The sequence below is a fragment of the Tasmannia lanceolata genome, unplaced genomic scaffold (assembly GCF_043159265.1).
Source record: "Tasmannia lanceolata isolate RefF3 unplaced genomic scaffold, GAP_Taslan_0.1 ptg000020l, whole genome shotgun sequence".
Lineage (NCBI taxonomy): Eukaryota > Viridiplantae > Streptophyta > Magnoliopsida > Canellales > Winteraceae > Tasmannia > Tasmannia lanceolata.
Window position 1 is genome coordinate 9,195,934 of NW_027518697.1, and position 27,898 is coordinate 9,223,831.

At 43.9% G+C, this 27,898-nt stretch overlaps 1 protein-coding gene and 1 pseudogene across 2 annotated transcripts; one reads left to right on the forward strand and one right to left on the reverse strand.

Moving 5' to 3' along the window:
• The first annotated feature begins 11,287 nt into the window (after positions 1-11,287).
• LOC143853743 (rust resistance kinase Lr10 pseudogene) lies at positions 11,288-19,762 on the forward strand (annotated as a pseudogene).
• A 2,636-nt stretch (positions 19,763-22,398) lies between these two features.
• Positions 22,399-26,668, reverse strand: LOC143854010 (LEAF RUST 10 DISEASE-RESISTANCE LOCUS RECEPTOR-LIKE PROTEIN KINASE-like 1.1). 2 transcript variants are annotated; one of them, XM_077363712.1, is made up of 4 exons: positions 25,793-26,668; positions 24,331-24,372; positions 23,874-24,140; positions 22,399-23,551 (listed from the first exon to the last, which is right to left on the reverse strand). In XM_077363712.1, the coding sequence occupies exons 1-4, from the start codon at positions 26,595-26,597 to the stop codon at positions 22,623-22,625; spliced, it is 2,043 nt and encodes a 680-aa protein (XP_077219827.1). In that variant the 5' UTR covers positions 26,598-26,668; the 3' UTR covers positions 22,399-22,622. The 2 variants fall into 2 exon arrangements, with proteins under 2 accessions (XP_077219827.1, XP_077219828.1); XM_077363713.1 differs by lacking the exon at positions 25,793-26,668 and adding an exon at positions 24,692-25,054.
• Positions 26,669-27,898: the final 1,230 nt, after the last annotated feature.

A 27,898-nucleotide genomic window follows, 5' to 3' on the forward strand; every position in this document is an offset into this window, starting at 1 on the left:
TGAAAGATCCACTGTCTTGACATATCTCATAAAGAAAATACCCTATCTCATAGAAAATGACCAAAATACCCATATTTCATAAAAATAATAATCAAAATCCCACTATCATTTGGAAATAATTAAAATACAATTATCTCATGGAGAATTGACTAAAATAACCCTATGTCATAGAAAGTGTATATGTATTAGGGATTTGCTAGCGTCCATCGTAGATGGTCTGTTGCATGTCAGAGCAGCCACACAGGCTCACTTTACAGCATCTTTTGTCTTCATTCATGAGGTGGATCCTCTGACATGCAATAGACCATCTGCGATGGACACCAACAAATCCCTATGTATTAAGTTTGAGAAAAAATTAAAAAAAAAGAGAAAATAAGAAATAAAACGTGAAAATTTCAAAAAAGCTAAAAAAGGAAAAAAATTGTATAATACACATATTTCATAAGAAGGGATTTGTTAGTGTCCATCGCACAAGGCATTTCAAAGATGGTCTGTTGCATCTGACAGCAGCCACAGAGTAAATGAAGACAAAATCTGTTGAAAAGTAAGCCTATATGGCTGCTGTCAGATGCAACAGATCATCCGTGAAATGCCTTCTGCGATGGATGCTAGCAAATCCCTTGATAAGAAATTATACAAATGCTCATACCTTATTAAAATTACCAAATTACCCTTATCTCTTATCTCATAGCATATGGCCAAAATATCCTTTTCTCATGAAAAATAACCAAAATACCCCTACGTCATCAAAAATTACCAAAAGATCCTTTTCTCAAAGAAAATGATTAAAATACATATACCTTATCAAAAATCACCAAAACACTCTTATTTCATACAACAATACAAAAAAAACCCTATCTTTCAAAAAAATGAGCAAAATGCCTTCATCTTTCATGCACCCTACCTCATAGGGATTAGGGGTATTTTAATCATTTTTACTAGATTGGTCTACTTTGGTAATTTTATTAGACAGGGTTAGTTTGGTTATTTTCAGAGCTTATGTATTTTGGTCATTTTTCATGATATAAAAGAGTTTTGCAATTTTCTATGAGGTATGGTTGCTTCGGTTGCTGGTGAGTAAGGGTGTCAATTTTGGCTCGGGCTCGGAAGCTCGCTCGAGCTCGGCTCGAAAAAAGCTCGGCTCGAATCCTTAACGAGCCGAGCCGAGCCCGAGTTAGGCTAGGCTCGGCTCGGCTCGTTAAGGCTCGTGTCATGTTCATCCGGAAAAACAAATACTGAAATACGTAATGATGTACGATGGTACGTATGTAATGTCAACATCATATGCAAAAACGAACGGTTGTGACAAACCGAAAACCGTAATTGTCATAACTTTGAAAAAATTTTGTTACTTTTTTTATTAATTGTCATAACTTAGTACATTTTATTGGTAATTTTTCATTTTTAACTTTATAAAATCATCTCTTTACTTTTTTGTGTGTAAATCATTACTTTTTTTTTTCTTTTATTTGTTTTTTCTTATTTGCTTTTGCTACGGACATGGGCGAAACTTTATAACCGGCTCGTTAAAGCTCACGAGCGGCTCGCGAGCCTGGCCGAGCCTTACTGAGCCGAGCCTGGTTCGAGCCCGAGCCGAGCCCGAGCCAAGCCTCTGAGCTTAACGAGCCGAGCCGAGCCTAGCCTGGCCAAGCTCGGCTCAGCTCGGCTCGTTTACACCCCTACTGGTGAGTGATGCAGATCTAGTGAAGCACCCTTACAATTGGGCTCTTGCATGGGCGCCTTTCACTTTATCATTCATCTAAATAATTATCCCTTCAAAGTACAACATGGAACACAAAGCGGATAAAATTAATTTGATGATAGCAAACAAAGCAAACAAACAAACTAATATGGACAACTAGCAATTTGGGAAGGCTTTCGGATGCTCTTTCGCCACATTGTTCTATGTCAGTTGATTAGTTTTGTATTAAGGATTTAGGCCCTGTTCGTCTCAGATTGTGGCAACCGATGGTGAGGGCCCCAACCGATTATTGGGGCAAAGAGAATAAGAGATTTATTCTTCTTAATTAAGATGACCCTTAGGCCCCGTTCGTTTCAGATTGTGACAACCGATGGCGAGGGCCCCAACAGGGCCCCAACAGATTATTGGCACACTATTATGTTTAAATTAGACATGGCAAGAAGTGACCCAGACCCAGGGGACCACCTGGCCAGCCCGTAATTTACGGGTCCGGGCCTATTCGTCTAAATTGGGCCGAGCTAAGTAAACCCGCGGGTGCCCGTAAAAACCCATTTGAGCATCTTCCAAATGGGCACTAAAAACCCAATGAAAGAAATTGATTTGGGTTCCACCTCCATCAACTCTCTCTGGTTTTGAGTCCCATCATTTGAGGAAATCAATTTGGGCATTAAAACTCATAAATCAGATAGTGGGACCGGCCGTTGATTGGTCCGAACCGTGACTTGATGGACCTTGCTTTGGATTGCCTATTGCCCAAAAAATCAGACAAATAGTGCAGTCCCAACATCTAGTAACATGTAATTTCTGTTGTTGAACATGGATGGGCAGAAAACTACATATAAAAGCAACGGCTTCATAATCAGAAAAATATTAATAATAATAAATAAAATAAAAACTGGGTAAGCTGCCTGTCCACCCAGCTCGTATCGGTGGGGTCTGGGTTCACAAAACAGTGACCGATAAGATTCCGGGTCATTTGTGACCCGGCCCATACCACCCGGACCCATACGGGTTGGGTGAAACCCGGCCCTGCCCACTCGTTTGCCAGTCTAGTTTAAATAATAATAAGAAGAAGAATCAAGTGGGACCCAACAGAAGATCGTACCAGAAGAGGGTGCCGGTGGTGGGGTTGGACAGGAGAAGAATAGCTGCGATTGGTTGCTGCAGAAACAGGTAGGTTCTTGAGCAAGAGCTCTTGCGTTAGGAGCACAGAACCCTCCAACGGTGAGGCAAGGGCTACACAGCCCCACTCTCCACATTATATCGAAATCCTCCTTCACAAGATCATCAATACTCAAATCTCTAAGCCCCAGGAGATTAGCATGCACATTAGAAATCTTCTTAAGCAAGCTAAAACCGCAATGTTGAAAAAATATGGACATTTCGAGTGGAGCCAAGGTAAAGTAGAAATAATTTCTGCGTTTTGGAAGGCATTCAATTTCAGGGAATGCAGGGTTTTGAATCGAGGTTGAGCAGTTATATAAGCTGATACTCTGATAATGACCATCAGGATATTCAAATAATGACATATTGAGGGCGGTGTTTTCTGGAAGCGGATATGGGCATTTCTTCCCCATTAAATCATTACCAGCAATAGTTAGGATCCGATTTTTGTAATCGATTTTCTTCACTTACTATATCATGGAACCAATATTTATCTCGGGAGCAATATTTTTTTTGCAGGTGATTTCAAACCCTGGATAGCTGCAATTCATGGGGCGATTATCAACGTGAAAAGGGTAACTAATGTGAAGGGTTATGCTTCCACAGGTGAAAGGAGAAGGACTGCAGTCGACAGAGATCTCATCTTGGTGTTGGCAAAAGGAAATTGGAGTAAAGAAGAGGAAGATTAGAGACGATAGCAAGAGCATCTGAAATTTCGTTTTCGGTGAATGCAGTCAACACCGAAATCGTAACGTTTTGAAACCGAAATTCCTGAAACGTACCAAATTTCGGTCAAAACTTGAATAGAATATTAATATTTTACAAAATTTCGGGATTTCGGCTGAAATTTCGGGATTTCGCGAGGGCGGCGTGAGCAATGGGCTATAGGCGCCAGTGGCGCTTTTTTAGGCGCACTTTGCACTTCAAAATAGGTCCGGCCCTGTGTGCTCCAATGGCTAGTGCTCGAGCGGGTGCGAGCCCAAAGGATGTAATTCATACAGAAGAGTCACCATTGACTATAAAAACATAGAAAATGCCCATTCCAGACATAATTCAAATTTCACTTTGGCAAACCCAAATCTTCTCATTCCAGAAGCATTCTCACTCTCTTAGATCCCCTACTACATTACTTTCTACTGTCCTTTTCGAAAATTCGTCAAGTATTCTATTTTTTTAGCAAAAACAAACACTTGGTCTCAAATACCTAACAAATCAATTCGTCAAGTGTTCTATTTTCTGCAGAAACAAACACTTGGTCTCAAATACTTAACAAATATGAACGTGATTCAGGTTTGGTGCCGTTTAGTTCAGAACGTCATCAAACATTCGGTTTGGAACCGGGCTTCATTGTATCTTGGAGGCGAGTTCATGGTCCCCTTTGCACACTACTAATGGGGGCAAATATAATATTAAGGAAAGCGTTTACACGTCTCGAAGCATATCTTATCTTATTATCATTTCTATTCTAGATCCACTATTCAAATTTCTCCAACAAATTTAACAACAAGGTAATCATTAATCGAACAAGATTTTTAAGATTCCAAAAATTTTTCATTCTTTGCACCTACAAAAGCAGCCGAAACCATCATTTCGATGGTTGCCAAACACAGTCACTCTATAAAATAAATTCTAAGAGGATTCAATAACAATCGGATTTTTCCATCACGTTGTCTTGAATTTCAGTCACCATTGGCACGGATTTTTAGGTTTCAAAAAAAATGAGGGAATGATGTTATTTGTTTTTTTTTTTATCTTGGTTGTGAGAGGAGAGAGAGAAGGGCTCGAGAGCATGATTTTCAGAGTGAAAAGAAGGAAAATAGTTATGGGTCTTGGGGGTTGGGTTAATCCAAATGTAACCTCTGTTTGTTCATTGGCTATTGAATTGCAAGTCTACTTTGTAAACTTGTTTTCTCTTGCTTCTCCTCTTCTCTACATGCTTAGCCTCTTAGAATATCATTGGCAAATGAAAGTTCCATGCTTAATGGCTAAAGGTAGAAGTTGGATTAGCATGTAGGATGATAGATGAGGATGGGACCTTGATACACTCCAAGTTTAGATGCACCCACTTCTCATAAAATCCAGATCATTCAACTACTAATTAGATCAGTGACCATTTAATTTTATCATAAGCTTATTCTTTATCTACCTTCTAAGAAAGTACTGATTACTCCTGTCTTGCGGAGAAAGGAGGTTAGAAATTTGTGAGTAAACAAGTCCTGCAATTACCAAGCTAAACAAAATTAACTTCCAAAAAATACACTTAAAATTTTTAACAATTTACAATAGGCTGCCCTATCAAAGGATCATATCACATCCATACTGAGGAAGAGCTAATAGCCACATTCATTTTAGCATTTTCTTGGACAAAAGTTTAGGGGCTGTTTGGATACCTGGATTTTAGAATCCAGGTTTTAGTTTGAAAGCAGTGTACATTTCTGGATTTTACATGGAAGTAGGTTGCAAATGTGAGGGAAGTAAGGTGCACAAAAGGGTTTAAATAAGCAAAATTTAGGTTTTAGAAATCTCTCTCCCATCCTGAGATTTCTAAAACCTGGAAACACGGACGATCTCCTCCTCTCTTGCTGGACTGAAAGAAGGGCGAGAAATCAGAATACGACATACGGTCTCCTTCTCTCATCTCCCAGGATTTTGAGGAAATCGAAGATTCTACCCCTTTAAATGCATAGGAAAGCTGTAACACAGGAGAGACTAGCTCACACGCTATCAATAATAAGTGAAGTTCTGTTCTCATAACCTTGTTAGATCAGTCCTACGCGTGCCAAATTGCGCGTGGAAAGACTACCAAGTCTGCAATTACTTGGAAGTTTGCAAACCAAACGCCTTTCTTGTACTTTTGTGGAAAATCCATACTTGACTGAGACTTAGACTTGAAGTCTTCCATCTCTTCTCATGCTATCTTAAGAGCAGAGGGACAGAAAACTCAGAGAAAACCCAGTTGGGGAGTCTCTCCAAATGCATCACTTTCTCTTACCATTTTTTTTCTCTTCCTCTTATTTTCTCTTATTTGCTCAATTTTCTTTTTCCCAAGAACACATTTTATACCTTGGAACCACTAAAGAACCACATTTTCTACTCCGGAACTACTAGGGAACCGCATTTTCTACTCCGGAACCACTAGGGAACCACATTTTCTACCCCGGAACCACTAGGGAACCACATTTTATACCCCGGAACCACTAAGAAACTATATTTTATACCTCGGAACCACTACGGAACCACATTCTATACTCCGGGACCACTACAGAACCACATTTTATACCCCGGAACCACTAGGGAACCACATTTTATACCCCGAAACCATTACGGAACCACATTTTATATGCCGGAAACACTAGGGAACCTCATTTTCTACCCCCGGAACTACTACGGAACCACATTTTATACCCTGGAACCACTACGGAACCACATTTCATACCTCAGAACCACTACGGAACCACTTTTTATACCCCGAAACCACTAGGGAACCACATTTTCTACTCCGGAACCACTAGGGAACTACATTTTATACCCCAGTACCACTACGGAACCACATTTTATACCCCGGAACTACTAGGGAACCACATTTTCTACCCCGGAACCACTAGGGAATCACATTTTATACCTTGAAACTACAGGGAACCACTAGGGAACAACATTTTATACCCCGGAGCCATTAGGGAACCACATTTTATACCCCGGAACCACTAGGGAACCACATTTTATACATAGCAACCACTAGTGAACCACATTTTATACCTCAGAACAGCTAGGGAACCACATTTTATACCCCGGAATCACTAGGGAACCGCATTTTATACCCCGGAACCACTACGAAACCACATTTTATACCCCAGAACCACTACAGAACCAAAATTTATACCTCAGAACTACTAGGGAACTAGATTTTCTTCCCCGAAACCACTACAGAACCACATTTTATACCTCGAAACCATTAGAGAACCAGATTTTCTACCCCGGAACCACTACAGAACCACATTTTATACCCCGAAACCACTAAGTTCTAACATGTAACCAAACATGATTGTATACATAGAGAGAGATAGAGAGAGGTCAAGATAAACATGGCAACCAAACAAAGAGTCTCATAAATATGGTGAAAAAACCAAAGCACAAAAAACATGAAAACATGAAGAGAAGATGTTAACCTAACCGAAGCTATGTTTATCACCCAAATAAGCAATGGAGATCTTTTTCCAAACTACAATGGCAATGGAGCTATATCACGTTGGCAATGGGCTTTTTTCCGAGCTTGGAAACATTGGCAATGGAGCTTTTTTCCAAAACTACAATGGCAATGGCAAGCTTCAAAAACCTTCCATGAAGCCTTGAGGAAGAAGAATGTAGTAGGTAAATGGCAACCGTCAAAACCCTCTCATGGAGTTTTCCACGTTAGAAAAGCCTTGAGGAAGAAGAAGGTGGTAGGTGAGAAGGTAATAAGTGTATAGGGATAGGTGAAAAAGGTGGAGGGAAAAAAGAGGTAGGAGGGGTATATTTGTCCTAAAAGCCATCTTCTCGCACCTGACAACACATTTTTTATAATTTTCAAATCACTACCCTTTATTCACAATTTAGACAAAACTTTGCATTTTTTTAATAATTTTTCCTTAATTCTAAAAAGAGAATTTTTTTTTTCAGACTTTAATATCAAAGATGTTGGCATTTTTTTTACCATGACAGATTTCCTTTCGAATGATAATATATATATATATATATATATATATATATATATATATATATATATATATATATGGTTTTGATCTTGTCGGATCTCTTTCAAATAAAAATATATTTATATATAGAGCAATGATAGATACAAGGGAGCCCTTGCATAAAGAGCCAAAAAAGGGCTCTGGATTGGATCCACGTCATTTTCAATTACAATTTAAAATTGATTGAAAAAGTAAAATCAGTTACATTTGATGACGTGGATCCAATCCAGAGCCCTTTTTTGGCTCTTTATGCAAGGGCTCCCTTGTATATATATATATATTAAGACAACGCTAGTCTAATGAAACTACGCCTTATAATTATATAGCATCAGTTCTATTTTGAAACTAAGGAAACTTTGAAATTCCAACAGTCATGGGTATGATTTTTCTTTTGTATCTCATCAGTTATGGGCGCATGAGCCGTTTTCAATAATTTATTAGTATAAGATTTCTTCTCACGAATTGTACACTCATAGAACCTTTAAAGTAACCTCGCATATGTTTTTGTAACTCACTAGTATTATGCTCAGACTCTTCAAAAGTGCGTTTGGTATATGATTTAAAACTTATTAAGTCTTGCGTATGGTTCTTTAGAAGTTCCTTATTTATATTTATAACTCATCGGTTTTATACGCAAAAAGATTTGTTAAAAGATCAGTTTTAATATTATTAGTCATGCGTCTTCAAGATCAAGCAAAAATTAATACAAGTGACTGTTCCACATGTATTCTTGATATACAAATAGTTAGTTTTATACTAATAATGCATGCACTATGATAAATTCAAGAAAACCTGTTATACTCTAGTTTTAGCATGACTTCACGAATCTCCATTTAACCTGTTGGAACAGATTTTATATGTATATAAATTTGAGAAGAATAAATGACCGACATAATACTATTTTCATCTGTATGTATATATGTATATATGTAATAAGAGATAACTAAAAGACCGTGATCAATAGTTTCATGAGTATACATATGCGCATATAAATGTGTGAATCTGAAAAACTTTGTGTATATAATTTTATAAGTACGTAAAATTGAAACTTTATCAAGATAACATACGAATACACTAAGTATGTATGTACCTAGTTGAGGAAATTAAGTGAAGGAATAGAGTTAAGATTACAATGATCGGATGGATTGTACTAAAAAAATGGTGTAATAAACGAAATACTTAGCAAGTGAATGATTTCTTGGTTATAGGACTTCTACTCTTCACTTCCACTTAATGATCGTTTCGAGTTCTCATACCCCAGGTTTACAAAGGCAAGTGATAGCTAACTCTGCTTGTATGGAATTTCAATTTATACAACAAGGAGGGTGAAGTATTCTAAAATTCTATTGTTTCTAAATTTATTTTATGAAATTCAGTTCTTATATCGGATGTTCGGCATTATATCTGCTTTTTCATTGGAGAACTATTAATTTAACCGTAGTTTCCCATTTACCTGAAATAATTTGGAAGGCGTATTGAATTATATAAATTATAAGAAAAATGAAATGGGGAAGGGTGATGGGAAACCATTGAGTTATCCCCATAATTAAAGGTATACAACTTGGGAGAACCGCTCAAGCCGTAGTTGATGTCGGAATCCTACGGAGGCCAAGAGTCCCTAGGCAGTATGATCTACCGTAATAAGTCCATGCGGAATCGGCCGTGTCGGCAAAGGCAACAGGCCAATGGGAGCTGGAGTGCCCTGGGTTTTAAAAAAAAAATGTCATAATAAGTATGAAATGGATTTATATGTATGTCTATTGTAATTGACACTGCTCATTCCAATTATCAGTACACTTCATTGTTTTAAATTGGTTTCTCTATTCTGTTGTAGAAATTTTTCGTAAATCTTTATTTTGGAATTTAACCGTTTTATTAGCATTATACGGATCTTGAATTGCTGTTAAATTGAATTTTTATACCTGCCTGGTTACTATCAATCTGCTCTGACGTTGTTTTCTCCACCACAGGACTAGAGACCTTTAACGAGAGTGCGTTTGTGCACGAAGACATTTAGAAGCGTAGGGGATGGGAACAATTAAATAAGGGAGACGACACAGCTTGGTCGTCACTTTCATTTAGTCTAGATTGTCCGGTTGAGACTTTGAATGGTTGAATAATTGTTTTTAAGCGGAAGTTCTTGTAAGGAAACTCTATTGAGATTGGAATAAGAACTATGGATGTTTAGTGTTCATGTATGGTTTTTTTTTAAAAATTAAGTGGTTTTGACAGGTTCTTGCTCGTAGCGATCCGGTCACGGAAATCGGGTCGTTACAGATGGAGTAAAAAGAGGTAGGGGTAGACCGAAAACAACTTGGGTAGAAACAGTGAGGAAAGACTTGATAGCTAGGAACATAACAGAGAACATGACCTTGGGTAGGATAGAATGGAAGAAAATGATCCACATAGAAGAACCCAACTAGAACCAGGATTAGAGCCGGGTAGATTCCTTTTATCTTCTTCATGAATTTTTTCTAAAGGATTCATTTAGCAGACCCCAACTTGTTTGGGACAAAGGCTTTGTTGAGTTGAGTTGAGTTGAGTTGTGTTGTTCTGACTCAGGGGTAGACTGATGTTCTTCTGGCTGTTGATCACGCTATTGTACTCACTGTGGCCGTTGCTCTTTTTTGTTATGTTTTTCATTCTGTATTCACCACACCAGCTTGAGGGGGAGTGTTGTACCAAGGTGGCTTGTGTATGAGATTATATATACGAGTATTATAGTTTTTTGGTGTTGAAGGGTATTGTAGTTTTCTTTGTAACAAGCTGGAGTGTGGAGTTGTAAGGTATATGCACTCTAGCTTGAGGGGAAGTGTTTGAAGAGTATTTTGGTTATCACGTGTTGTGTTGAGGGTCTTATTGTCTTTACACATGTAACCCTACTTTGGGCTCTATATCTACATCATATTACATGTGAGCTCCCTAGTGGGGACTCACCAACTTCTCCATTCACTCTTCTTCTTCTTTCCTCTTCTTGCCTTATCCATTCTAACACATACCATGCCTATCTAAATCATTAATGTGGCACCAGAGAACGATGATCGAAGTACTTCATCCGTCTGAAAAAGAATGAGAAAGTGAAAGTTGCACTAGTCCTGTGAGATTCTCCACCCGTTTAGTGACCAAAAGTTGTTCAGATAGAAAACAGAAACAGGCAATTAACCAATCAAATGAAAAAATTCGTTTAATATTGGATGTTCAGGATCCTGATGGATTCAATTTTTGTGTGGTGTGTCCTTGATAAACAGTGCTGTGGGTAATTTAAATTGGTTACAAAATCTTATTCAATCCATTCTGCTTGCAGCCCATGAAATTCTAAAATTTAGTGCTTCACTTTAGAATTAAAATTAAGGTGTGTTTTGATGTACACCCACATTACAACCTGCTGGTCATTCACATGTGGAATTGGGAATGGAACCCAATTGCATTTTCTGATCAATTTGTTTGTTAAATAGCAATCTGAAATATTCCATTGGTCTGTTTGGGTGTGTAACCTTAATTGTCTTTTGGGTCCAAATTGTGTATGAACTTTACAAATTTATTGTGTATGAACTTTATAAATTTAGAATACTTGCTTCCTCACAAATTGAACCCAAAATCAATTGGGTTCGATCCCCAAACGTACCCTTAAAGAAAACATGGTTTAGCAGGCCATGGCATTCAAGGGTAATGTAAGAGAGCTATTAGCAGCATGCACATTGCAGTATATTCAGATAGAAAACAGTATCTAACACACTTTCCAGGTGTAGCCACAGGAATTGGGGGCTTCCTTCTGGTATGCCTCCCTTTCAGCCTAATCTTATTTTGTAAGAAGAAAACAAGTAACACCCACAATGTGGAGGCAAGTAACACTCGCAATATAAAGGCATTTCTACGGGACTATGGATCGCTCGTTCCACGAAGATATGCATATTCAGTAATCAAGAAGATGACCAATTCCTTCATAGAAAAAGTAGGACAAGGCGGATATGGTAGTGTTTTTAAAGGCAAGCTTCAAGATGGTCTTCTAGTTGCTGTGAAGGTCTTGACTGAGTCCAAGGGAAATGGAGAAGAATTCATCAACGAGGTTGCAAGTTGTTAGGTCTAAAATTGGTAACAGGTTATGGTAGGGCCGGAAGGGCTGATCTGGCACGCCACAGCTGAAAGGCTAATGGAGTCCTGCGCTGCACAAGGGCACAGACAAGAAGATAAAGGGTCAGAGGACCAACCCGGAGTGGTGTTCCGGACGGGCGCTTCGACACTCAAGTCAGTATGAGCAGGAGTGCAGAGCAATGTCAGAGCAAACGCTTAGGGTTTTGATTTTCAGATCCCTCACCTTAGCACAAGTGAAGGCTATTTATAGTGATTCTGAGCCACCTGTCTAGGACAGGTGGTAGTTCTGAGCCACCTGTCCAGGACAGGTGGTGGCCTCTGTATAGACCAGGTCTCATACCTAAGAAGGGTAGGTGGAAGTCCCTGATTGGTCCAGGTGTCACACCTAGCAGGGACAGGTGTTGGCTTTGCAACGGTCCTTGTGAGGGCCACGTGTCAACAACCAATTGGTTGCTGAGTTCGGACCTCATCAGTGCTGAGTTCGGACCTCATCAGTGCTGGGTTCGGACCCCATCAGTTCGGACCCCATCAGTTGCCCCCTGGTTCTCCGAGTCGTGACAGCGGCTAGGGGAAGCAAAAAGAGGGTTAAAACAGCATCTGGCCGGCCTTAAGGCCTCTGGGCAGCTGAGGCCGGCCTCAAGCAGAGGCCAGAAAAAACCGCGATGGCCAGGGGCCTCTGGGCGGCCTGGTCCGACCTTGAAACTTGGCCTGAAGGAGCACGGCCGGGCAGGAGCCCCTGTGCAATCCAGTCCGGCCGAAATTTGAACCAGAAGTCTGGCTGGCCAAACCTCCTGGGCGTCGTGGCCGGGCAGATCTCCTGGACGGGGCGGCTAGGCCGGACAGGTCCTCTGTTGCCTAGTGAGTGCGCCGTATCCTGTCCGGCTTCGGCTAAGGCGCTGGACGGCCAGGCCGGACAGATCTTTGGTCTTCTAGCGAACGCGTCATATCCTGTCCGGCTAAGCCTTCTGGGCGGCTCGGCCGGGCAGAATTTTACCTTCTTCAGATGACCTCAGTTTCTGGTCGGCCTGGGATGACCTCATTTTCTGGTCGGCCCGAGCCCTTCTGGGCGGCTCGGCCGGGCAGAATTTTTTGTCTTCTAGCGAACGCGTCATATCCTGTCCGGCTAAGCCTTCTGGGCGGCTCGGCCGGGCAGAATTTTTTGTCTTCTTCAGATGACCTCATTTTCTGGTCGGCCCGAGCCCTTCTGGGCGGCTCGGCCGAGCAGACTTTTTGGCTTCTAGCGAACGCGTCATATTCTGTCCGGCTAAGCCTTCTGGGCGGCTAGGCCGGGCAGGTCTTTTGTCGCGTAGCGATTGCGCCATATCCTGTCCGGCTTCGGCGAAGACGTTGGACGGCCAGGCCGGACAGGTCTTTTGTCTTCTGGCGAACGCGTCATATCCTGTCCGACTAAGCCTTCTGGGCGGCTCGGCCGGGCAGAATTTTTTGTCTTCTTCAGATGACCAGATTTTCTGGTCGGCCTGAGATGACCTCATTTTCTGGTCGGCCCGAGCCCTTCTGGGCGGCTCGGCCGAGCAGACTTTTGTATTCTAGCGAACGCGTCATATCCTGTCCGGCTAAGCCTTCTGGGCGGCTAGGCCGGGCAGGTCTTTTGTCGTGTAGCGATTGCGCCATATCCTGTCCGGCTTCGGTGAAGACGTTGGACGGCCAGGCCGGACAGATCTTTGGTCTTCTAGCGAACGCGTCATTTCCTGTCCGGCTAAGCCTTCTGGGCGGCTCGGCCGAGCAGACTTTTTGTCTTCTAGCGAACGCGTCATATTCTTCCGGCTAAGCCTTCTGGGCGGCTAGGCCGGGCAGGTCTTTTGTCCCGTAGCGATTGCGCCATATCCTGTCCGGCTTCGGCGAAGACGTTGGATGGCCAGGCCGGACAGGTCTTTTGTCTTCTGGCGAACGCGTCATATCCTGTCCGACTAAGCCTTCTGGGCGGCTCGGCCGGGCAGAATTTTTTGTCTTCTTCAGATGACCAGATTTTCTGGTCGGCCTGAGATGACCTCATTTTCTGGTCGGCCCGAGCCCTACTGGGCGGCTATGCAGGGCAGGTCTTTTGTCGCGTAGCGGTTGCACCATATCCTGTCCGGCTTCGGCGAAGACGTTGGACGGCCAGGCCGGACAGGTCTTTTGTCTTCTACAGATGACCAGATTTTCTGGTCGGCCTGAGATGACCTCATTTTCTGGTCGGCCCGAGACCTTAGTTTCTGGTCGGCCTGGGATGACCTCATTTTCTGGTCGGCCTGAGACCTCAGTTTCTGGTCAGCCTGAGATGACCTCATTTTCTGGTCGGCCTGAGACCTCAGTTTCTGGTCGGCCTAGGATGACCTCATTTTCTGGTCGGCCTGAGACCTCATTTTCTGGTCGGCCTGAGATGACCTCATTTTCTGGTCGGTCCGAGATGACCAGGAAAAATATCCTGTCCGGCCATAGTATTGGACCGGAGTGAACCAAGCGGCTCCTTAACCCCAGTTTAAGAACTTGGATTTCATTGTGGGTGGTTTTTGGCACCCGTACTCTCCTGGCCGGGAGTTGGCTCACAGCCATTTAGAGGCGAACCGAGGTGAACCACCAATGCAGGATCCCATTTTTCTGAACTCGGATTTCAGGTGGTTTTCCACGGGTGGTTCCTGGCCGGAATTGGGTTCCAAGCCATTTTGGGACGGACCGGAGTGAACCACTGCTTGGATCCAAGTCTTCAGAACTTGGGCTTTATAAGGTGGTTTTTCACTGGGTGTCCTTGGCCGGAACTGGTCTCCAAGCCATTGCGGACGTGCCGGAGTGTACCACCGCTGAGCTACAGAGGTCTAAGTCTGCAAACACTGCAAACACTTAGAGCTGAGCTGAGGAGGTCTAAGTATGCAAACACTTAGACTGAGAGCTAAGTCTGCAAACACTTAGAATCTTCAAGGTGGGTTTCCACTGGGGCGGGTCCTTGGTTGGAACTGATCTCCAAGCCATTGCGGACGTGCCGGAGTGTACCACCGCTGGGCTGCAGAGGTCTAAGTCTGCAGACAGGTTCTACACTCGGGGGGCCCGTGGCTGGAACTGACCTCCAAGCCATTGCGGACCGGCCGGAGTGAACCTCTGCACCGCTGCTGAGTCTGCGCTGCAAACAGGTTCTACACTCGGGGGGCCCTTGGCTGGAACTGACTTCCAAGCCATTGCGGACCGGCCGGAGTGAACCTCTGCACCGCTGCTGAGTCTGCGCTGCAAACAGGTTCTACACTCGGGAGGCCCTTGGCTGGAACTGACCTCAAAGCCATTGCGGACCGGCCGGAGTGAACCTCTGCACCGCTGCTGAGTCTGCGCTGCAAACAGGTTCTACACTCGGGGGGCCCTTGGGTGGAACTGACCTCCAAGCCATTGCGGACCGGCCGGAGTGAACCTCTGCACCGCTGCTGAGTCTGCGCTGCAAACAGGTTCTACACTCGGGGGGCCCTTGGCTGGAACTGACCTCCAAGCCATTGCGGACCGGCCGGAGTGAACCTCTGCACCGCTGCTGAGTCTGTGCTGCAAACAGGTTCTACACTCGGGGGGCCCTTGGCTGGAACTGACCTCCAAGCCATTGCGGACCGGCCGGAGTGAACCTCTGCACCGCTGCTGCGTCTGCGCTGCAAACAGGTTCTACACTCGGGGGGCCCTTGGCTGGAACTGACCTCCAAGCCATTGCGGACCGGCCGGAGTGAACCTCTGCACCGCTGCTGAGTCTGCGCTGCAAACAGGTTCTACACTCGGGGGGCCCTTGGCTGGAACTGACCTCCAAGCCATTGCGGACCGGCCGGAGTGAACCTCTGCACCGCTGTTGCTCTCTAAGTCTGCAAACACTTAGGCTGAGAGCTAAGTCTGCAAACACTTAGAGTTTGATTGGAGGAGCTGGCATATATTAGTGACTCAAAAGTGAGGGACACAGTTTAGTGACAACTCCACTTTATTTCTTTTTGAAATTTCATTACAGAGATTCTTTACAGGCCTTCAAGCATTGGCTCTGAGGAACTCAACAAGATCCTCCTACGCGGCCTCTGACAAGGCAGAGCCGATCCGGACAAGCCTCTGGTCGTCATCGCTGTAGAAAGGGATCTGGGCTTCATCCCTTAGATCAAACAGTTCGATTGGCAGAGACTCGGACGCATTCTTCCCTTTCAGTGCCGCTGCATAGCACCGCCTCGACTGGGGCTGATCCCCTCTGATTTCCCCTATACCTCCTGGTGTAGTAAACTTCATCTTCTGATGATAGGCGGAGGGAACAGCTCGGAGGAGATTCTGGCCGGGGCGTCCCAGGATCGCATTGTAGGCCGACTTGGTCCTTACCACCAAGAAGTTCACCATGGCGAAGGACTGGCAGGGCGGCTCCCCGATAAGAACTGGAAGCTCGATCTGCCCTTCAACTTTGACAACTTCTCCGGAGAACCCGAACAGATCAGAGTTGGCCGGCTTCAGACGGTCTGTTCCGATCAGCATCCGCTCGAAGGCGTGATAATAGAGGATGTCTGCGGAGCTCCCGTTGTCGACCAAGATCTTCTTCATTTCTCAGTTCGCCACCAGCATGGTGATGACCAGGGCATCATCATGCGGGAGGATCAGGCCGTCGAGATCTGCATCTGAAAAGGATATCACGTTCTCTAGCCTGGCCTTATTGCTGCAGGTATGGACGGCGTTGACCTGCCGGGCATAAGTCCTGCGGGCTGATGAAGAGGTTCCTCCTGCGGTCGGCCCTCCTGAAATGGTACCAATAACACCATGAGGTTGAGGTTGAGGTACCTGAGGAGGGGGGCTGGGCAGGGCAGGAGCTTGGATGTGGTCGCCCAGAGGTTGAGCGCCCCGGGGGCTTCTGCCTCTGGGCCTCGGCTTGTCCTTGCGCTCTCTTCTGTTGTCATCATTTTTTAAGTACCTTCCGAGGTACCCTCTGCTGATCAGCTGCTCGATCTCCTCCTTCAGGTGAAGGCACGCGTTGGTGTCGTGGCCGTGGTCCTTGTGGAACCTGCAGTACTGGGACATGTTTCTTTTTGTGGACGAGGTCTGCCTCTCCGGCCACCGGATGAAGTCCTCTTCCCGAATGGCTGCCAGGATCTGTGCTTTGGACGCGGTCAGCCGCGTGTAATGCTCTCTCGCTTGGGGGCTTTTCCCCTTTCGAGAAGGGCTTCTCTCCCTGCGGGAAGGGCTTCTCTCTTTCTTCTGAGACTTATCATCCCTACGCTGCTTGGTGGGGTTCTTCTCCTCGGGCCTTCTCTTACTAGCAGAGTCCAGGGCGGCGAGAGTTTCCTCCACCGAGATGTACTCCTCCGCCCCGGCCATCAGGTCTACGAGGGACTGCGGGTTGCGCCGGGCCACTGCTGGCCTGAAGTCAGTTGATCGGACGCCGGCCAGAAGGGCGTTTGTGGCCGCGAAGGGATCCAGGTTGGGAACCTGAAGAGCCTCCCTGTTAAAGAGACCAACGAACACTTTCAAGGCCTCATCATCTCCCTGCCTGAGGGCCATCAGCGAAGCGGTCGTCTTCATGGGTCTCCTGCTGCTCATGAAATGGCGGGCCAGGTCATCCCCAAAATCATCAAAATTGTCCACTGACCTGGGCTTAAGCCGCGAGTACCAGTCCCGCGCTGCTCCGGTCAACGTGGTGGGGAATGCCCGGCAAAGGAATCCATCCGACGCCCCGTGGAGGAGCATTGTGGTCCTGAAAGTCTCCAGGTGGTCCACGGGGTCGGTGGTCCCGTCATACTGCGGAATCTGCGGCATCTTCCAGCCCGCAGGGGCCTCTGCGCTGAGCACTCTGTCCGAAAATGGTTGAGCGCTTATGAAGATCCGGGAGGCAGGTCGGCCCTGCTCTCTGGCGAGCTCTTCGATCCGGTGGTCGATCTGCTGGATCCTTCGCAACACCGGGTCCTCTCTTTCCTCAGCCCGGTGGACGGGCCTCTCTCTCCTCACCGGCGGGCTCATAGCCGATCCGGACTGACTGGCCGGACTCCTTCACCGGTGCCGCGATCCCTCTCTGTGCGTGGCGTCTCTCTTGCTGCCATGCCTTTGTACGGAGGGAGATCGTGACCGGTGATGTAGGCGAGGCTCGGGGCGCACATGCTTGTCCCGGGAGAGGTGATCTCGTCTTGTGGAGTGACGAGTCTGCTCCCGGGGCGGAGACGTGTGCTCTCTGCGGGAGCTTCCCCTCCCCTGGGCGGGCTGAGAGGCTTCGGCTGGGTGCTGCTGGAGTGCGGTGGCCGGATTCCTGAACTGCGCAATCACAGCAGTCATTTCTTGGAAAAGGGCCCGCATCTCCCTCGGGGTCGGGGTAGGGTCTGAACGGTCCGAGCGAGTCGGACTGCGCTCCCCTGGCGCCCCGACCTCTATCTGCGAGGCCAATCGCTCGCTTCTTCCTTCGCGGGGGGCTGTAGCCCGGGTCGTCCGAGAGGTTGGCACATGCTTTCTGTTTTTTCCTACCATTGCTTAAGTGAGGTTTCGAACAGCTTTTTGTTGCGGGGTCCCACGGATGGCGCCAAATCTGTTAGGTCTAAAATTGGCAACAGGTTATGGTAGGGCCGGAACGCCCTTCTGGCCGGCGTCCGATCAACTGACTTCGGGCGAGCAGTGGCCCGGCGCAACTCGCAGTCCCTCGTAGACCTGATGGCCGGGGCGGAGGAGTACATCTCGGTGGAAGAAACTCTCGCCGCCCTGGACTCTGCTAGTAAGAGAAGGCCCGAGGAGAAGAACCCCACCAAGCAGCGTAGGGATGATAAGTCTCCGAACTGATGGGGTCCGAACTCAGCACTGATGAGGTCCGAACTCAGCACTGATGAGGTCCGAACTCAGCACTGATGAGGTCCGAACTCAGCAACCAATTGGCTGTTGACACGTGGCCCTCACAAGGACCGTTGCAAAGCCAACACCTGTCCCTGCTAGGTGTGACACCTGGACCAATCAGGGACTTCCACCTACCCTTCTTAGGTATGAGACCTGGTCCATACAGAGGCCATCACCTGTCCTGGACAGGTGACTCAGAACTACCACCTGTCCTAGACAGGTGGCTCAGAATCACTATAAATAGCCTTCACTTGTGCTAAGGTGAGGGATCTGAAAATCAAAACCCTAAGCTTTTGCTCTGACATTGCTCTGCACTCCTGCTCATACTGACTTGAGTGTCGAAGCGCCCGTCCGGAGCACCACTCCGGGTTGGTCCTCTGACCCTTTATCTTCTTGTCTGTGCCCTTGTGCAGCGCAGGACTCCATTAGCCTTTCAGCTGTGGCGTACCAGATCAGCCCTTCCGGCCCTACCATAACCTGTTACCAATTTTAGACCTAACACAAGTATCGGTAGGACTTATCATATTAACGTTGTTAGTCTTTTAGGATTTTGCTCCGAGGGTTTGAAGACAGCACTTATCTATGAGTTTATGCCAAATGGATCTCTCGAGAAGTTCATTTACACTGAGAAACCAGGAAAAGCAGATCACCTGGGATGGGAAAAATTATACCAAATTGTGCTTGGAATTGCTCGAGGACTTGAGTACTTACACCGTGGTTGTAGCACACGCATTTTGCATTTGGACATCAAACCTCATAACATTCTTTTAGACAAGGACTTCTATCCTAAAATCTCAGATTTTGGACTAGCTACGCTATGCCCAATGAAAGACAGCACTGTTTCACTGTTGGGTGCGTGAGGAACTTTTGGATATACTGCTCCTGAGATAGTCTGCAGAAACATTGGAGGAGTATCTCCCAAGTCTGATGTTTATAGCTATGGAATGATGGTTTTAGAAATGGTAGGACGGAGAAAGAACATTAATGCCGGAGTGGAGAATATTAGTGAAATATATTTTCCTCATTGGATATACAAGTGTATAGATTTAAACGGAGATCGAGGACTAGATGGAGTTACACCAGAAGAAGAGAAAATGCAAGGAAGTGGTGTATACAGACTAATCCGAAGAATCGACCTTTGATGAACAACGTGGTGGAGATGCTAGAAGGAAGCCTTCAGAACATACAAATGCCACCTAACCGAAGTCTATCATCTCCTACAAGATCATCTCAAGAAACTTCTCCAATGTCAATGGTCATAAGAGATGGTTCTTCATAGATGAGCCATGGAAGGTCTGAACTCGGGGAGAGCTAGCACTATTTGTTCCACTTTGCCTTGGGACGATTATATTTTGTAGTTATCTTTTGGGGGTATAGTGGGAATACCATTTTCCTGATTGACTGTTCATAGCTATTTTGATCATTTTTAACAGCCTTTTAAGGGCCAAGTAGAAAAGTTTACAATATAGAAAGATATATAAAGAGTGTCATTATTAAAATTATGGAGCTCATTTATCATTTCCTTTTTATTACTTCTCCAAGACACTATCACCTAGGGCCTCTTTAAATGTCTCCAAAATTGGTCCTTATTTGCAGTTAAGAGTGTCTTAATCTAATCTTATTTGCAAAATGTGATATTATGGCTTCTTTGGAAGTTATTAACTCTATCATTCCTTAAAGTATCCTAACCAAATAATCATATATATTTTCAAAACCATTTGAATATAAGATTATTTACAAATAACGTTTAGAAGTTGGGAAAGAAGTTAAAGATTGTCCCTTACCGCGATGGGATCTCCCTCCGACTGGCTGCTTAAAACTTAATTTCAATAGTAATGCCAGAGGGAAACCAGGACCCGCAGGGATAGGTGGTCTACTCCGTGACTCGGAATGTAAGACATGGATGTCTTTTTTTGGTCCCATTGGCATTTGTGATTCCAATGAAACGGAGGCCAAAGCCGTACTTTGGGGGTTAAAAGTGGTTCATATCCAACTTATCCTACCCATTGATAGCGGAGGGAGACTCATCAAATGCTATAGCATGTGCTAATGGGTCGGCTTCAGGGCTGTGGAGGTTGGTGAATATTGTTTTGGAGATCCGAGACTGTTGTAGGGATATCCACCCAAAATATTCACATATGCGCAGGTCAACAAATGAGGAAAGCGGACAAGCTTGCTAAAGAGGAATTGTATAAATCAAATATGGAACTCACAACCACAAGCCTTGGGCAGTGGTAAAACTTTTGTATAGGGATCGGAGCAGAGTGTACACGGATTGTAATGAGGTTGGGTGACAGCTAACATCTTGTGGCCTGACTCTAAACAAATCACATATATTCACCTTTTGGATCTTAATAAACTTACTGTTTTTTTTTTAAAAAAAAAAAAAAACCGTTTAGGAGCATAAGAAGAGGACCTTAACTTCTTAATGTGTGTGTGTTTGTATGAAACACACATAGAAATTGAACTAAAGTTTGCATTTCAATCCTTGTTTGCAATATATTTCACTCTTTGTTTGCAATATGTGACTCGTTTTAGCTGGACGAATGTAGTGTTCCAAACCTCCTTTTATACCAATATGAGTGCACAAATGTTAATTTTGGGTTCAACACTAACATCCCTACACCCGAAGGCTACAAAAATCGATAAAAGTTTTGCAGGGCTACTTATTATCCAAATGGCGTAAAACAATGGAGAGATGCAACATACAAAAGCACAAGAGATATGCATGGCTCGATGAAGATGCTAATGACTACAAGTGAGTCAATGAGAACTCCACTATGAGCAAGAAATAAAGAAGATTATAATTAATTTCTTTTGACCAGTCCAAACGCAGATCAATCATCCCTAAACCGTTTTCTGGATCTCCTTCCTAACCATCTGTACAGAGCTAGCCGTAAATTTCGATGAAGGCAAACCTTTTGACTGTTATTGATCAATAGATCTGATTTTTGGTTAGAGCTCAAACCACTTTTAGAGTCAACACCTAAGTTTGAGTGACTAATAAGGACACTTAGTATGACTCCGCAAAGCTATGCATACGTCAATGGAGACATATTTGTTCTCTAGTTACGAAATTGGAAGGGTTAGGCACCAATTATGTCCAACCTAGAAGTCGGTCTTTAAGATTTGTCAAGTAAATCAACTAGTCCTTGAAAAACTTTTATCCTGGATCACAGAATTGTTGGCTATATTGAGGAGGAAGACAAATTCCAAGGAAGATGCTGCACCTTAGCTCAAGTGGTTAAGGCTTTGTTCTACATCTCGCACGTTGGAGGTTCAATCCCAACTTAGCTACGAAAAAAAGACATACATTCCTATACAGAGTCCTTGAAGGTTATCAACAGCGGTGCAACTGATAATATTCCAGCTTCTGCCATTGCTATAGATTACTGAAGCTTACAAAAGGAAGGATATTGTGACTGTGATAAGAGAAGGGGAAACTCACCATCTACGTCAACCACTTGGCTTCTAACATTCTCTTTCAGGGAAAGGAATTGAGGGAGGCTCTAGTATTTTTTCTCTCTTCCTCTATGGATAGAATACTTTATTCTTGTATATATAGGACAGTGTGTAATGTATTGATAGAGTACTGTATCAAAGAGGTAGCGAGGCGGTTTGGAGAGTTGCTGCTGTAATCACTGAGGGATGAGTTGTACCCATTGTTTGTATGTATTTTGGCTGCTGTTTTTTAGATAAATCTACTTCAGAACCATTAGCGAAAGAAGAGAGTGCAGATATCATTTCCCTTTTCAGAACGCGGAGGAAATCAATGCGGCAAAGCTGAGTTTTGAAGAACTCTTAAACCAAAATGAACATTTGCAAACTTTGGGGGCAAACGTGAGGTTTTCCATATTAATTAAAACTAAAACAAAATAATCAAAACAATCACGCCCACAAATTTGCACACCAGTATTCGCTATAGAAACTCCATTAGTATTTACATTACCCTCAATTTCAAAGTTATTGCTTTTTTAATCTCTCACGATCCCCTTAAACCTACAAAAACAGTAAAAGATAGAACATATCTTAAGCTTCCACTTGGAGCAGCTTATGGATTAATGTACTCATTACAAGCTACTATTCATTTAGAAAGAATTCTTGAGAGAGAAACAGAGGGAGAGGAAAAACAGTCATCACTACCCACTAGTGTTAGGTGTTGTAGACCTGCTGACCCATGGATCCATCACAGTATCCGGCGACGACGGAGTTTTCATAATCAGTCCGACATCATCAGATGTAACATCGATCTCCTCTACCTTCTTCGTCGGGTATTCATCACTCTCAATCCCTCTCAACACCTCCAAAACCTCCTCCATGGAAGGCCTCACCTCCCTGTCCTCTTGCAAACACCTAAAAGCCAACTCTGCCACCAAAGTAATCATCCTTCTTACCCCATAATCAAATTCGAACCCTAGACCCAGGTCCACCAACTCATGCAAGGCATTGTTGAGGATCTTGTTGAGTGCCATGTAAGCCAAATTGATCTCGTCCTGATGCCTAGAGATGTCCACAGCCGGCTTGGACGATATAAGCTCGACAAGGACCACTCCAAAGCTATAAACATCGCTCTTGTCTGTAAGTTGGTAGCACTTGTGATAGTCAGGATCCACATAGCCAGGTGTTCCTTGTGGTGCAGTAGATACATGAGTGACATCCACGGGCAACAGACGAGATAGGCCAAAATCTGCAACTTTGACATGGGAATTGTTGTCTAGAAGAATGTTGTTGGTTTTAACATCACGGTGTATAATTGGAGGTTCGATGGCGTGGAGGTATGCAAGTGCACCAGCAGTTTCTATGGCAATGCTCATTCGGGTAGGCCACGTGAGAGGCTCAGTTGGTGCGCAGTCGCCATGGAGATGATCTGCCACGGTGCCGTTGGGGACAAATTCATAGACAAGGAGAAGCTCACGACTATGGCGGGAGGTGCACCCATATAGAGAGACAAGGTTATGGTGGCGTAGGCTGGAGAGGATCTCAACTTCGTTCAAGAATTGTTCGACACGCTTGTAGTTGTTCTTGTATAGGCGCTTGACTGCGACAGAGCGCCCATCACGGAGCTTGCCTGCATAAAAATCAAACTCTTAGATAAATGACAAATTGAACAATTAAATTTAAAGAAAAATAACTGTTGTGCTATTTAAGGTCTTGCTTGCGGACCCATTTGGGTATCTTGTATTTTTTAATCTCAATCAATAATGGAAGCGCTTGGGACGTAAATTTCATATTCGTCAATTTCTTTGTTTTCTTTGTGCTTCAATCTTCATAGATTTAGACAGTTTTCACAACAAAATGAATTGATAGATGGATATTTCTACATTACAGAAGCATAAGAAACATTCCAAAGGAAGATAAACTGAATTCCCAAACAGATGAGAGTGACATACCATAGTAAACGGTACCAAATCCCCCATGTCCGAGTTCTTTAGAGTGATCGAAATTGTTGGTGGCTTCTTCAAGTTCCTCATAGGTGAAGACACAGGTGTGGAAGGAGTTGCTGTCACACTTCTCGAGGTCTTGTTTGGAAGGGGGGTCTAATGATTTGCTACGAGAGAGGAGGGCTGATGAATTGAAATGGAGACGTTTCCAACAACACCTAAAAAGAACAAAGGCGATAATGCATACTAGGAGGGCCCCAATTCCTGAAATTACACCTGAAAGAGGAGGGATGATTCTTAGAACCAATGTTTAATAGATGTATTTGTCAGCCCTTTTTTGAAAGAAGTTTCAGGTGTGAAGCACATTTTCATAGATATAATAAAGAACAGAATCATGATCTTTCAATTAGTGAGAAAATTAGCAACTGACCAGAAGCAACAATTATTTTATATGGGCAGTAAATACCTATAATGGTCTTGTTGCTGGCCTTCTTTAGCCTCAGTGTAACTGCAAAATAATAATGTGAAGAAGATTAGTGAAAAATCCAATCATGAAAGAAATGTGGACCTCCTAAAACAAAAGAACGTATCCCATTAAAAAATCAATAAAATTAATTCCACCATGAAAAAATCCTGTCAAAACTTCCAGTCCAACCCGTTTATGTTATAATGATTATACAGAAATATATGCTCTTAGAAACACCATCTATATCTGTGAAATTTTCTATGCTTCTCTTCCAATTCTGCTTGTAATAAGTCAAGTGATGGTGAAGATATGAAAAGAATAATTTTCAGAGAAATAGGCAAAGATGTGAAAATGGATTTACTGTTCATAATATGGCAATTGAAATTCTGTCTCCTCTCATCTATACTCCAATGACCTCCCTGCTTGTTACACTCAAAGCATTCAGGGAGAAGACCCCATTAAAGAGCAAAACCGACAGCCATTAGAAAAAAGAGGTCATCATCTGACATGTATTGGTCATATGGACAACAAGCAATTTGGGAAGGCTTTCATATGCTCTTTGGCCACATTATTCTATGTCAATCGATTAGTTTTATACTAAGGATTTAGGCCCTGTTCGTTTGAGATTGTGGCAACCGATGGTGAAGGCCCCAACCGATTATTGGCCCACTATTATGTCTAAATTAGACCCGGCAAAAAGTGACCCAGACCCGCGGGACCAGCCGGCCCGCCCGTAATTTATGGGTCTGGGTCACAAAATTAGTGGCCCGTTGAAATTTGACCCAGCCAGGCCCTATCCGTCTAAATTGGGCTGAGCTAGGTAAACTCGCGGGTGCCCGTAAAAACCCATTCGAGCATCTTCCAAATGGGCACTAAAAACCCAAAGAAAGAAAATGATTTTGGTTCCACTTCCATCTTCTCTCGTCTCTCTCTGATTTTAAGTCCCATCATTTGAAGAAATCAATTTGGGCATCAAAACTCATAATCAGATAGTGGGACCGACCATTGATTGGTCCGAACCGTGACTTGATGGACCTTGCTTTGGATTGCCTATTGCCCAAAAAATCAGACAAATAGTCCAGTCCTAACATCTAGTAACATGTAATTTCTGTTGTTGAACATGGATGGGCAGAGAACTACATATATAAGCAACGGGTTCATAATCAGAAAAAAAGAATAATAATAATAATAAATAAAATAAAAACTGGGTGAGGTGCCTGTCCACGCTGCTCGTATCGGAGGGGTTTGGGTTCACAAAATAGTGACCTGTAAGATTTCGGGTCATTTGTGAGCTGGCCTGTACCATCTGGACCCGTACGGGTTGGGTGAAACCTTCACCCAACCCGGCCCACCCGTTTGCCAGTCTAGTTTAAATAATAATAAGAAGAAGAATCAAGTTTGCCAGTCTAGTTTAAATAATAATAAGAAGAAGAATCAAGTGGGACCCAACAGAAGATCGTACCAGAAGAGGGTGCCGGTGGTGTGGTTGGACAGGAGAAGAATAGCTGCGATTGGTTGCTGCAGAAACAGGTAGGTTCTTGAGCAAGAGCTCTTGCGTTAGGAGCCCAGAACCCTCCAACGGTGAGGCAAGGGCTACACAGCCCCACTCTCCACATTATATCGAAATCCTCCTTCACAAGATCGTCAATACTCAAATCTCTAAGCCCCAGGAGACGATTAGCACTCTTATTAGAAATCTTCTTAAGTAAGGTCACACCGCAATGTTTAAAAAATATGGACATTTCGAATGGGGCCAACGTAAAGTAGAAATAATTTCCGGGTTTTGGAAGGCATTCAATTTCATGGAATGCAGAGTTGTGAATCGGGGTTGAGCAGTTATATAAGCTGATACTCTGATAATGACCATCAGGATATTCAAATAATGACATATTGAGGGCGGTGTTTTCTGGACGCGGATCAGGGCATTTCTTCCCCGTGAAATCATTATCAGCAATAGTTAGGATCCGATTCTTGTAATCGATTTTCTTCACTTGGTATATCATGGAACCAATCTTTATCTCGGGAGCAATATTGTTTTTGCAGGTGATTTCAAACCCTGGATAGCTGCAATTCAGGGAGCGATTATCAACGTGAAAAGGGCAACTAATGTTAAGGGTGATGGTTCCACATGGGAAAGGAGAAGGACTGCAGTCGACAGAGATCTCATCTTGGTGTTGGGAAAAGGAAATTGGAGTAAAGAAGAGGAAGATTAGAGATGACAGCAAGAGCACTTGATGCATTTGGAGAGATTCTCCAAGATTTCTCATGGTGAGGCGATTATCAACGTGAACCAATCTTTAGGAAAAGAAAGTGAAGACTTGAAAGCAGAGACTCAAGTCTCTCCAGTCACTCGGTCAAGTCTGGATTTTCCACAAGACTTAAAAAAGGCGTTTTGGAATGAAAATTTCCACGTAATTGCAGAGTTGGAACTTTCCTATACATTAGACTTTTCTTCTAGAAAATGCTTGATCAGATGATCCTAGCCTCTTGATCCTGTGAGATCTCAATGCTAAATTGTAAGCCTTCTTTACACAATACGTTTTGGAACAGTCGATACTCTAGAATCAATTATATTTGTCATGTATAATTCACAAACCAGTACTCTATAATCAGTTGTTTTCAAGTTCAAGAACGTGATTCTAATTCTGGAAGCACTCCGAAGAATAAGAATTGATTCTTGATTCCTGAATGAGAATCAAGAGAATGGTTACTGCTCTTTTAATCAATGGGTTGTAAGCTGTAACCATAGCGCCCATTAGGCTTCACGCATCCACTGCACAACCCATTGCCTGCACTTAGAGTCATGTTAAAAACCCTCCGCCGGAACATCACTCAGATTGCTTGTATTTTCCACCAGGCGATCCACACCCGTTTCAAACATTGGAATAAGACCGAGTCTGCAATTTATATTTAGAGATCTATGGAGAGAATTGGATGATTTAAATCAACGATAGAAGTCTGCAATTTTCCAACGTAAGCATTTAAATCAACGATAGAAGTCTGGAATTTTCTAACGTAAGCCACTAGAATCAGACATGGAAATTTCCTATTAGAGAAGACTCCATTGAGCAAACTATAGGTCCTGCGAACATTTGCAAAAGGACTTTCAACTTCGTAAATACAAACAATTCAAGCCTATATTGAAAAGTAAATAAAATTCAGAACTTTCTATTTGAAGAAATAAAGAAGAATAAACAATCCGCCAAGCGATCGCTCCGCAAATTCCTCATCTAAGATTTTCAGATGCCAAATTGGGTGTCAGAGAGAAATCTCGGTTCCAATCACCGAAATGCTAAAAGAAAATGAAGCTCTTGATGCCATAATCTTGGCCCATTAAACCGGTGCCCGCTAATACCAGCATCTATACACTAATGCCCGCAAGTCCCTTGGCCCTTGCGTGCATGTTCCTTGTGTACTCCCTTTTAGCCATGCCCAGCCCATGGCCTTTGCTTGTGTGCCGCCTTGCACACATATGGCGTGCAACCAAGGTCTCTGCCAACTCTCTTTGCCAAGCCCATCTCTTTGCCAACCATGGTCTTTCTCCCACCTTGTTTCCTCTTGGCCTAAC

What these genes read in the sequence shown, in the direction of transcription:
- LOC143854010 (XM_077363712.1), bottom strand. Translation starts at nt 26,597, where the DNA reads ATGAGAAATCTTGGAGAATCTCTCCAAATGCATCAAGTGCTCTTGCTG. An exon ending in ACCACCGGCACCCTCTTCTG is followed by an intron (nt 24,373 to 25,792) that starts GTACGATCTTCT and finishes ATTATTTTGCAG; the next exon opens with TTACACTGAGGCTAAAGAAG. An exon ending in CAGCAACAAGACCATTATAG is followed by an intron (nt 24,141 to 24,330) that starts GTATTTACTGCC and finishes CTCCTCTTTCAG; the next exon opens with GTGTAATTTCAGGAATTGGG.